General features: G+C 45.1%; 1 protein-coding gene across 2 annotated transcripts in view; it reads right to left on the minus strand.

Annotated features, from left to right (window-relative positions):
• Positions 1-13,098, minus strand: part of DENND5A (DENN domain containing 5A) — an 84,685-nt gene that overhangs the window by 56,984 nt on the left and 14,603 nt on the right. The window contains exons 2-4 of one of the 2 annotated variants that reach the window (XM_088447102.1): positions 4,333-4,404; positions 2,033-2,142; positions 996-1,656 (exon numbers count right to left, since the gene is read on the minus strand). In XM_088447102.1, the coding sequence (XP_088303228.1) occupies positions 996-1,656; positions 2,033-2,142; positions 4,333-4,404 (843 nt within the window). The remainder of the gene's footprint in view (positions 1-995; positions 1,657-2,032; positions 2,143-4,332; positions 4,405-13,098) is intronic. The other variant, XM_088447103.1, reaches the window with a different exon arrangement.

A 13,098-nucleotide genomic window follows, 5' to 3' on the forward strand; every position in this document is an offset into this window, starting at 1 on the left:
GTTTCACATATCTGCTGTAGCTTCTAATGAAGCTGGATTAGTTATCTTGTGCTGCAAATGTTCCAACGTGCCAAATGGCTGCAGCCTGCTCTAGCACAATGAATGTTCTAATGCTCTGACTGGCCGCATGTTGGTCTAGCATGGTCAATGTTCTAATGCTGTGATTGGCTGCAGGATGCTCTAGCGCTTTGAGTGTTCTAATGTTTTGTTTGGCTACAGGATGCTCTAGCTTTGCAAAGATTCTAGTAAGCCGATTGGCTACTGGTTGGCCCACTCCTGTGAATGTTCTAATGCTCAAATTGGCTGCAGGTTGGTCTACTACTGTGAATGTTCGGGTGCTCCAATTGGTTACAGGTTGGTCTACCCCTGTGACTGCTCTAATGCTCTGACTGGCCGCATGTTGGTCTAGCACGGTCAATGTTCTAATGATGTGATTGGCTGCAGGCTGGTCTAGTCCTGCGAGTGATGTAATGCTCTGATTGGCTACAGGTTGCACTAGCGTTGCAAAGATCCTAATAATCTGACTGGCTACTGGTTGGTCCACTCCTGTGAATGTTCTAATGCTCCGATTGGCTGCAGGTTGGTCTATCTCTGAACGTCCTAATGCTATGATTGGATACAGGATGATATCCTCAATGTTATAGTCACTTACCTGCAGACATCACTGTGAAAAGAAAACATGCATTGAGGCATTCACCCTTTCCATCCTCTGTGAAATAGGTCTAATACCACTGAATAAATTAAAAAAAGGAATCCACAAAATAAAAACAAAATTAAACACTGAACTAGTTCTAATAATGGGCAGACAACATAAAACCGTTCATATGAGCTGACATGAGCAGCACAGACAGGTGAGCATGGGCTCCTGTGAGAGGTTTGCAAAGAAAAAGGCCATCCAGACCCTAATAAATAAGGTTACCAAGAGCCACCGCAGAGATCCAACAATAAAACCCCACCTGCCCTAACAATGTCAGCGATAACCCCACCACACTTACGCTGGGAGTAAAGCAGGATCTGGAACTCCAGGAGAGCGCAGGTGAACAGTTGCACAACATTTTCTACACCAAGCAATTCAAACACCTCTTTCACCGGAAAGTCAAATAACGGCAGCTCATTGGTGCTTGGCCTCTGGCATATGATAGGCACGTAGACCCCTGAAAACTTCAGGGACCTTCCTGCTGGAGGTAGAGGCACCTCGTAGAGGATATTATAGATATAGCTCTCTAACGGCAACGGAGGGGGCTGGGGGGAGGTCACGGCCTGATGAAGCTGCTCCAGGACCTTCTTACAGGCAGTCATAAAAGACATGGGGGTGATTAGGCAGATGCACTTTGAGACAAACAAAGTATCGCGAGAGATGTCGTAGGAGTTGAACCTCTGCAGCTTGGTGACAGAAGAGTCATTGCAGTCCTCCGTGCAGATGGTGCCGTCTCCGCCGTTGGTTACGGACGTGTGAATGATGTCATACTCCGCGTTGTGCATGTGGTATAAGGTCTGCATGGCACTACAGATCTGCTTGCTGGTGACTTCCTCGAAGAAGGTGAGGGAGAACCCAAATGTCCTAGAACCATCTTCCCGCGTGATGATGAAGGAATGGAACTGAGGGTCTCTGCAGTCGGCCTGAGTCTTGAAGGACAAACCCTTGGGCATACACAGCTGTAAGGGCAACAACATGGTTACTGTTCCTTCAGGGCTTTATTTTATTTGGTTTCAATCTAATACTCCCCCTTAACTGGTCCACAAGATCTCCAAAAAGTACAGGACACCAGGATTACTGAGGTGCCCGTCTTATGTCCATACAGGGCGTTACATAGAGCATGGACAGTCTTACAACCCATGCAATCATGCAAGTACACAAAAGGGTTGTAGGTTCATATATTGGTTCATTTTCAGTTTTGGTTAATGCATTTGGCAAATCACAAAACTGGGAACTGGGGGAACGGTCATTCCAAGGGACAGAACAAACACAATGGGGAGATTGTATGTAAAACAAAGGATACCGCAAACTGTGGAACAGCACACAGTAACATACCATGCCCACTGCGTCCTGGTCAAACGCATTCCACTCCACGTTTTCGGGGTACCGTGCCAGGACCTTCGACTTAAAAGTGCGCCTGAGCGGGGTCTGCTCAAAATTCTCTCCTTCAATGTGAACATATAAAACAGCAGCATATTACTAGGTAGAAATCATTACCCTCCCCTGTAGGATAGATAGGTCTGTTACCAGTTACAAACACTTAGAAACCAGCAGTCCCTCTTTTCTGAGCTGCAAAATGTGATTTTCAAGACCACATACCTAGTAATAATACCAGCACCTGTAGCTGGATTACAAGGTGGAACAGGTCACTATACGTTGTAATAGGCTTAGCGCAAGTCATTCTCTCTTGTTCTAAAAACTGATACAAATGTCCTATGCAGATATATAGTGTTCATTCTAACACCCTGCACCTGTCACAACCCGTGCAGTTCCACTTTCCTGCCAGGGGTGTCGCTCTCTGCGCTGGTGCCTCTAGCACACAATGGTCTGTATCTCAAGACTTTTGTTGCATCAGCTGAGTGTGCTAGAAACAACAGAGCAGAAAGCGACACCCCAGGCGGGAGAGCGGAACTGCACGTGGTGTGACAGGTGCAGGGTGCTAGAATGAACACTGGATGGAGTTATACAGGTATTAAAGTGCACAGACAAAATATGTAATACTCTTTTTTTGCTAACAAGGACGATCGGAAGATCTTTCTGCCACCTCAGAGCTCCAGGCACATTCATGGCACTCGGAATCGAACAACAGGGACAGATTGGTAGATTTATTTTATTCCCTATATTTAGTTGGCGAGTATGTAAATTGTTGAATAAAACTGATTTAAAGCTAGATTAAAGGTGCCATAAATTAGAATGTAGTGACACAGTTCTGAGGATCATGCAATCACTTTCACAGCCCGTTAAAAGACAAACTGCTGTAGTATTACAGGGCATCAGGAAAACACTGCAGCTAAAAAAAGCACAAATTAGAGCAGAGGCGCACACAGGAAGTGTGTGATACAGAGCAGGAGACTGCAAAGCTCCTGCGTCTGAAGACACAGCGTGAAATCCTAGACAGCTGTTAAACAAACAGAGGAATCAACTGAGACAGGACACGGAGAGCTCAGGGTCAGTGAGAACCTAGAAAGCAGAGGACAGGTCAGGTAGCTGGCTCTAGTTAGCAGCAGACTGGTCATGTAGAGGTGTAGCCCCATTGTTTATGTGGCTATACAGATAAGGAGCAGTATAAAATCCGATGACATCGCTCATTAGAAAAAAAAAAAAGTGCCATCTTAGATGTTATTTCAGCCAAATCCAGACATATAAAAAAATCTGAGCATAAAGTAGGTCGGAAGGGATCACGCATTCAGATTTTATTTAAATATACTGGTCACTAACACAGATCCGAGAATGCATGTTACAAATGAGAGCCGTAATTATGTATAGACGCCTGATAGAAGGTACAGGGATAGAATATCTACAGTGTCAGTCAATAGGTCGACATGAAAATTGTCGACGGGGTCAAATGGTGGACAGGGTCCAAAGGTCGACACACACAAAAAAGGTCGATACATGGTTTTTCATGATTTATAGAGTTGGGAAGAGGGTTAGGCACTTGGCAGAGCGTTAGGCTGCAGAAGGGGACGGCTAGGGTTAAAATAACAAAAAAAAAAATGTTTTGACCTTTTCTGCGTCGACCATTGGAGTTTTGACCTCCTGACCATGTCGACCATTTGACCCCGTCAACCTATTGCCCATAGACCATTTAGTGTTGACTGTCTATCAATTCACACCTCTGATAGAGATTAGGGAAATTTCTCCAAAGTGTTTTTTCTGGGCCTCCCAAGAACAACCATATCAGAGGTAGGCATTCGTTTTAGATTAGAACGTAGAACGCTGGCACTACCAAGGGATTTTTTGTTGAAGGGAATTAATAAAACTTAGACAGTAAACCGAAGTAAATTTTTTATTTAAAATAAAAATGAGCGGATATTTTTGGAATTGGACAGCGCAGAGATCCACGATGGCGGATATGACTGTAGTCAGCCAGGATTCTATACTGCTCGCTCATCTGCTTACACTCGGAAGGTTTAGCACCCACAGAGTGGGAATGGCTTACACAACATGGCTACGCCTTACAGCAGGCTCGGGCAACCAATGGCTGACCAGATGTCATGGAACTACATGTCCCAGCATGCTAAGTGTGTTAATAGCTGGAATGCCACTGGTAGTAGAAGCCTGTCAAGAGTGGTGACCGGCAGATCAGGCCGGAGTGTTAGATACATGAGGCTTCCATCCGCCTTCCTTCCGTTTACCTTCAGCCGCGCAGGACACGAAGCGTCCAGCCCCATCTCTGCCTCTAGAAGCCTGTATGTACTCACATAGCGCTAAACAGTGATAAAATAACAGGATTACATGTAAAACACATTGATTCCACAGTGTACAGTAACTCATTGGAGACTACAAACACAATTGGTTATTATTAAATGGAACTTAATATGACATACAGTATATGTGCATTAAAACCTTCACACATTCATTTGTGAACATTTAACTTAAATGACCTTTTCCTTCTCGACATTTTGCCACCAATGCGCCTCAGGTGATGTTTTGTTCTTACACTTCCGCAATGTCAAGGTCCCCAGTCACAACATTTAGCAAGTCTATGACTCAGGATATTGCGTTCCTTAATAAAAATAGATCTAAAAGTGCCAATCTAGGCATGATCACATGGGAGATCAATCCGAGTATTAGGATGACATAACAGCTACATCTGATCTAATAAGGAAACCAGCCACCACAAGTGCAGTCACATCTATACTACGCACTGAGACGATGAAACACCATCCATTACGGAAGCTGGGTCTTAGTACTGCAGTACCAGGCATACTACAGGGAGGTAAATGCTAATTAATAGCTAGGGAGGATTTGGGGAGGGGGGTTGGGGAAATTGAAATCTATCTCAGATTTGCTTCCCGCAGTGTTTATCCAATCCATCCACCGCACTACTCTTGTGAACAACTGAATGTGGGAAGTAATGTAAAGTTATTTTGAAATATTCACAAAAAACACAGAAGTTCCTATAAACGTGATAGAAGCTGAGAAGAGAAATTTTCTAACATTATTAATAAAAAGGTCAAATCTGCACCAAGTCACCAGGAACAAATCAGGCAATTGCTTTCATAGCCAAGCATGCACTAGACAGATAAAAGTTAATATCCGATTGGCTGCTGCGGTTTTAATATATATATATATATATATATATATATATATATATATTGTCAAAGCTGAATAATTGAGTGAGACAAGTTCAGTTTAAAATTTAATCGCAGCGACGCCATCTTGCGAATGGCCACAAGACTCCATTTTGGAAATGAGATCACAAGACACCATTTTGTGTGGTCAGCATTAATTCAAGTTATAACCCATTAACTAAGAACAGATGGCAATGTTTTTGTTAACACCAAGGGCAACGGGAAAAACCAGCTTTCTAAGTAGAAGTAAATAAGGAGAGACAATGGGTATTTTTACATACAAATTGGGAATCCCGGGATGCAGATAAAGTATAGTTGTGGCAATTGTAATATAATATCTACACAATTGGATTTGCCTGAATTCTAGACAAGATGGCTCTAAATCCCATAGTTTGAGGTGATAATACATTTGCACTTCACACAAGTGTCTGTGAGAACAATAGAGGTTTTGTTCTCCTTTGAACACAGCAGGTGGGGGCCTGCTGACAGAGGGCATGTGGAATTACAACCCTCAGCCATCCACACTGCTGGATGTTCACTTCGTGTATGAGAGATTATGCACTTAAATCTCACCCATTAATAACTAGCGTCCTTATATCAAACCCCGAATACCCACACACTACATATTCGCACATAAGGTTCCATAAGCATCAAAATGTATGATTCAAGTTGGTTAAGTTAGTTTAAATGCTAAGAAATAGAGGTTTTTGATATCTAAGGTATTATATATGATAAGCAAGGTATGTTTGATCTCGTTCTGATGCCTACGCTTTTTACAGAATCCCGGTGTTATCGGTGGAGAGATCGCATCATGCAAACTCAAGTTATGGATCGCAGAACTTATAAGCAACAAAATGTTTTAGTTGATGGAATGTTACAGGAGGCGTTACCAGAAAGACCCCGGCTGTTAGAGGCAGGGAAAGTCTATTTGAAACAACCTGTTAAATGTGTCGTTACATATGCTCCTCCTCTGGGAACCAATGAGATCAGCAGGAAGTTTCCCCTTTGTCCTGTTTCAGTCTGGGGGGGAATAAATACATGTGTGCAAACACTGGTTTGGCAGTTCATGCTGAATTTTGGGTGAGCTGAGGATATCTAGTCAGAAGTCTATCTCTGGGTCCGGAGGCGCAGCGTATGTATAACCGTACTTGGTCTGTATTATTTCCTTTTACGCCTAACTTGTGTATGTATAGATTGCGTGTAACTGACTGTACTTTTACCTGAATAATACTTGTGCGTTGGAAACACAGATTCCACTCATGTCTTTATTTGCGGTTAAACTGCGTACGCAATTAGCGTTCTGTTTAGAGGTTATAGGCAGGGTTTTGTCTTAGAGGTTTTAGGAAGGTGAATCTTAGAGGTTTATAGGAAGGAATATATTATAAGGTTATTTACAATTTAACTATATATATATATATACATATACACACACACATATACACATACACACACACTATGAGCAATGTCAGTGAATTAGGACAAGGATTCTCATAATTGTGCAAACCATTTCCTTCTGCACTTTTCCATTTTCTGCTGGAAATAGTCCCCAGTTTTGTCCTTAATAGTGCAATAAACCAGTATTTTTAAATGAACTAATTCCAGTGTATTTAGAGCAGATAGGACCTTGGGCTGGTGTTAGGAGCTACCTCAGTGGTTGTAAGATCCTGTAAGCCCCTTCCTAAGCTACGTACACACTGGGAACCACAGCATTTTACCTCAGGTGCAGTCACTTATTTATTACCATTTATCTATACAGTATCACCTATTATACAACGCTGTGCAGTCAATAGGATCAATAACTTCAATCACTGCCCATTGGAGCCTACAAATTCCTTTACCACACAAACAACATTTTAAAGGTGCATACACACGGGACGATCGACAACGATATCGTTGTACGATCTCCCGGGTGTGCTGGATGATCGATCACCCAGCATACCATTTACCCACCAACGACTATAACGATCGCGGGTCCCTATAGTAACCTGGTCGATATCAACCAGGTTGGCCTGCATGCACGGAGATGGTCGATATAGTTATCGTCCATGCGCGCTCGCGCATCGCAGGTCGTTGACCACCGAAAAATGGACGATATGAACGATAACATCGATATTGTTATTGTTCATATCGTCCATTTTAATAGTACCGTGTGTACGCACCATCGGTCAGCAGCCATTTAACCTAGCAATTTGTTTACGATGTGCATTAGCTGCATCCGTCACAGCGAAAGCTTTCATCAAAGATCTCTTTGGAAAATGCAACTTCCATACCCACTGTACAGGATGTACTGAATAATGCAGTGTGTCCTGCTCTTCACTGAGCAATGAGGTCACACTAAGCGCAGAAATAACATCACTGACGGGAGTTCTGAGTGTGAGAGGGAGCCGGAGCACCTAGAGGAAATCCACGCAGACGCGGGAAGAGTAGAGTTCCTGGCTCCAGAGGCGCCCGCAGCAGCGTGCATTGGTGGCTGCCCTTCTGCCACTTTATGCGAGTGCTGCTACAAACTCCTCCCCTTGTGTATATCCGTGCGACTGACTGTGCAAGGACTGAGACGCCCACTGTCTGCGTCCGTACACCCGGTAATACCAATTGGTGCGTCTTTACACACACCATCAGAACTTGCATCAGTCTTTTGGCAAGTGCAGATTTTCCATCCGAATACGGCCTCCTATGCGAACGCAATCACTTCCGCGGACAGAACCCGCCCATAAAACGGACCACCTCCGTGCGGCCCTATGACACCTCCCTGTCACAGCCTAGAAACACCCAATGCATTTTCAAAATACTTTGCGTGCATCAGAAATGGCATCTCAGAGTCTGTGGACCTCATTCAGAGTCTCTCGCTAGCGCTGTGTGCTCGCAAGTGGCCCGATAGTTTGCGTACACGCATGGTTCGTTCTGCGCGTGCGCTAACTACTCTGTGCGATCGCAGGCCGCTCGCTCACTCGCCCGCCCAGCAAAGACAGCCCAGTGAAATGAGTGACAGGAGAGGCCGCTTGTGGGTGGTAACAGGGGCAGGACACTAATAACGGGGGTGTGCAGGTGCGAACGCAGGCGTGCCCGAGTGTTTCAACGCCGTTTTAGAGGCGTGCATAATTAACACGCAGCGTCATAGTACACGTCACATGCCTGTTTTTTACACTGAAGTCCTCGCAGTGCTTGCGGTAGGGTAAGGCAACCACAAGCGCGGCAATCACTTCCGATGGTCCTCGATGTACCAATGTATTAATACACTTCCTGGAGATGACATGTGCTGGTGGGCGGCTCTGCCTGTGCGATTGGGCGTACGCTGGCCGCTCGCTAAGACATGGTAGGCGTGCTTATGCCTTGGCGAGCGATAGCTTCCCGTGACGTCACTTTGACAAATTTGCATACGCTGGGTGCGAGCCATCGCATCTAGCGAGAGACTCTGAATGAGGTCCTGTGTACGGACACAATCAGATCGCGTGCGCGGTGCGACTTAGATGTATGAGCGGCAGCAAAACAATAATTGACCCACTATGTCCAACATTAGCAGTGCGCCTACCTCTACATCAGGCGCATAGAGTTTGCTCTAATCATATAGATTATTATTAATAGTAATAACATTATTATAATAGACTCTATGCAGATTCCTGACAGAGGCAGAAGAAGATACACCAAAAATATTCATTTTCCCAATTCTACACACACGTAATAAAAATATACAATTTCTGGGACTATCTCAGGATGGGGGAGCTGATCTGATGCTAATCCTATACACGGGTCACCCCATGGATTTGGGCTACATTTGTTCTCTTCTAATACTTGAATTGATTTTGCTAAATCCAATTGTTAAAAAAAAATACAAAATATTATACGGAGTGTGACAAATTTGCTAAATGTTATCCTGTAACGCCTGCAATGCATTTAATCCGCAGACGACACAAGTAGAGGAAGCCGAGGGCTGGCTGACAAAGGGTTAAGACGTAGCAGTGATCATTACACAGCGCGGCTGGTGACAAGAGACACAGACACAAAACCCCTCCGCAGTGCCAGGAATACAGATTGCACTGAAGCTGCTTCCTGCCATTATGGTGACCAGATGTCATGCACCGAACGCAGAAATCGCTGAGCGCGGCCGCTTGTACAATATCACCTTCACAGCCGGCAGGACACTCAGCCAGGACCACTCTAAGAGATACACTATCATGTATAGAAGAACCAATCTTTACATTTACCAACAGAGGCGTAAAACATCCAGGATCTTACCGGAGATATAAATTGCGAGGTAGAAACAGAATTATAGATTTGTTTGTTTGCTGCACAGGGGTACATTTTTGCCATCTATATAAAGTAAAGGAGTAGTATAGGTACTGACTATATTAAGGATACTCTGGTCACTATAGGGCATATACAGTGGGGCAAACAAGTATTTGGACAGCCACCGATTGTGCAAGTTGTTGCACTTTAAAAGATGAGCGAGGTCTGTAATTTCCATCATAGGTACACTTCAACTGTGAGAGACAGAATCACAACAAAAATTTCCCGAAATCACATTGTATGATTTTTGAACAATTTATTTGTATATTCTTGCGGAAAATAAATATTTGGACACCTACCAACCAGCAAGAATTCTGGCTTTCACAGATCTATTACTTCTTCTTTAGGAAGCTCATCTATCCTCCACTCGTTACCGGTATTAATGGCACCTGTTTGAACTGGTTAACTGTATAAAAGACACCTGTCCACACCCTCAAACAGTTAGACTGCAACCTCTCCACCATGGCCAAGACCAGAGAGCTGTCTAAGGACACCAGGGACAAAATTGTAGACCTGCGCAAGGCTGGGATGAGCTACTCGACAATAGGCAAGCAGCTTGGTGAGAAGAGATCAACTGTTAGCGCACTTATTAAAAAAATGGAAGAAATACAAGATCACTGAATCTCCCTCGACCAGGGGCTCCATGCAAGATCCCACCTAGTGGGGTATCAATGATCTTGAGAACGGTGAGGGATCAGCCCAGAACTACATGGGGGGACCTGGTCAATCACCTCAAGAGAGCTGGGACCACAGTCACAAAGGTTACCATTAGTAACACACTACGTCGTCATGGATTCAAATCCTGCAGCGCCCGAAAGATCCCCCTGCTTAAGCAAGCACATGTCCAAGCCTGTCTAAAGTTTGCCTGTGACCATCTGGATGATCCAGAGGAGGATTTGGAGAATGTCATTTGGTCAGATGAGACCAAAACAGAAGTTTTTGTTATAAACTCCACGCGCCATGTTTGGAGGGAGAAGAATGATGAGTGGCATCCCAAAAACACCATACCCACTGTGAAGCATGGGGGTGGAAACATCATGCTTTGGGGATGCTTTTCTGCAAAGGGCACAGGGCGACTGATCCGTATTACGGAGAGGATGAATGGGGCCATGTATTGTGACATTTTGGGGAAAAACCTCCTTCCTTCAGTAAGAGCATTGAAGATGCAATGTGGCTGGGTCTTCCAGCATGACAATGACCCCAAACACACCGCCCGGGCAACTAAGGAGTGGCTCCGTAAGAAGCATTTCAAGGTCCTGATTTGGCCTAGCCAGTCTCCAGACCTCAACCCAATAGAAAATCTGTGGAGGGAGTTGAAAGTCCGTGTTGTCCGATGACAGCCCCAAAACATAACACATCTAGAGAAGATCTACATTGAAGAGTGGGCCAAAATACCTGTTGCAGTGTGTGCAAACCTGGTCAAGAACTACAGGAAACGTTTGACCTCTGTAATTGCCAACCGAGGTTACTTTACAAAGTATTGAGTTAAACTTTTTGATTGTCCAAATATTTATTTTCCGCAAGAATATACAAATAAATTGTTTAATAATCATACAATGTGATTTCCGGAATTTTTGGTTCTGATCCTGTCTCTCACAGTTGAAGTGTACCTATGATGCAAATTACAGACCTCGCTCATCTTTTAAAGTGCAACAACTTGCGCAATCGGTGGCTGTCCAAATACTGTTTTGCCCCACTGGTACATTCCATGACAACAGACAATAAGAATCACCTCACTGTGGTGTAATTGTTATGGTAACTTTCCCAAGGGGCCACCCCAGATGGCTAAAGAGCAGCACTCTGATGATTCCTTTCCCACGCTAGTGTTATATACACCTAGCAACCGAGATCTCCAGACACAGAGAGACAACTCTACATCAGATACAGTCACTTAAATATTCTATACTACTGCCCAATCTCTCCTCACACACCCCTCCTGTATTTACACCCTCAATGGGCGGTCCCAACAAGTCTAACAATGAGACATAACCCCTGCCAGGTCAGACTGTAATGCATGATCGCAGACTGGCCGTCACGTATGCGCATGACACAAAAGCCCGTCGCTGGCAGCTATAGTCTGCCAGCAGCAGAATGGAGGATGCCGCAGGGGTCGGAAGACGTCGCTGGACCTCGCAGGAGAGTTGGAATCTTAAATATCAACAGCATATTCGTTTGTATCACTGCGATATAAAACGAGATATGCCGCTGGTAATAAGCATGGTTATTAAATGGTGCCCTAAGGGGGAGATTTAATAAAGCTTTGAGACATATGAAATGGACAGCGATAAAGTACTAACCAATCAGCTTATGTAATTTTACAGGTACTTTATCTCTCTCCAAGCTAGGATAAATCTACCCCTAAGTGTGCAGATATTACTGTAACACAGAAAGATGCCCGTACATACCCAAATCATAACACAACAGGACCTTACAGTGATGTCTTACAACACCTGGCAACAATTTTGCTTTCCCTCTATTAAACAAGGTGCCTGATTCACTACAGAAAGCAACTGCGAAAGCAATAGCGATTACGCACGCAGTTCTACTGCTATAGTATTCTAATCCATTGCGATCGCTATGCTGCCGCTGCACTACATAAGGACGCCCACTTTACCTTACACACATCCGTAATATTTAGCAAGACTGCGAAACCATCGGTACAATCGAGTACCATCGCAGCCTCACGCACACTTGCACAAGCCCTGACCTTACTCAGATATTGCTAACCTCAGCACACGCTATCAGGCCTCCGGCTGCGTAGAACATCGCAGTGGCTAATTTATGCACGCCCCTGCAACAGCGTTCAAACGCACTGGCACGCCTGCGTTTCACTGACCACTCCCCGTCACCTCCCACAAACGGCACTTCCTGTCAATCACTCTGCCATGGGTCTGCGTAGTCGCTGCGATCGCAGTGGCCGGTTCGCGTGCTGCGATGCATACGCAGTACACAACAATCAGTCGATTGTGTGTGTAAGTACACAACAATCAGTCGATTGTGTGTGTATTAGCAACTGCGTTCCTTGCTGAAACAGGACCAAGGTTTGAACAGATTGGTTGCTATAGACAAAAGCAACAAGATAGTAAACTGGGCACATGAACTAAGGGCCTGATTCAGAGCTGAACGCTCTGACCAGAGCGCTCGCTCTGAATCAGGGCCCTCCTACCTTTTTTGGAGCGTCCTCATGGACGCTCGCATAGCTGTGGGTTACCACCCACAGCTATAGCGAGCATCCATGATGATGGTCGCGATGGTCTTGACCATCGCGACCATCGGGCTTGCGACGGAGACCCTGCGGTAGGGTCTCTATCAGAGCCAAACTCACTCCCACTGACATCACTAGTGATGTCAGTGGGGCCGGACTCAGACGGCAGGCATTCCCATGGGAACGCCTCCGTTTGGCAGGCACGCCCCGGCACGCCCACCAAAGGGGGCATGCTGTCAATCAACATCGACAGCACGCCCCCTTTGGTGCGAAACCCGGAGCGATGGAGAGCCCGTCGCTCGCCGGGTCTCACGCATGTGCACAACGGAGCTCCCTCC

This window comes from Taudactylus pleione, unplaced genomic scaffold, assembly GCF_031769625.1.
Source record: "Taudactylus pleione unplaced genomic scaffold, aTauple2 ptg000418l, whole genome shotgun sequence".
In the NCBI taxonomy this organism is placed as follows: Eukaryota; Metazoa; Chordata; class Amphibia; order Anura; family Myobatrachidae; genus Taudactylus; species Taudactylus pleione.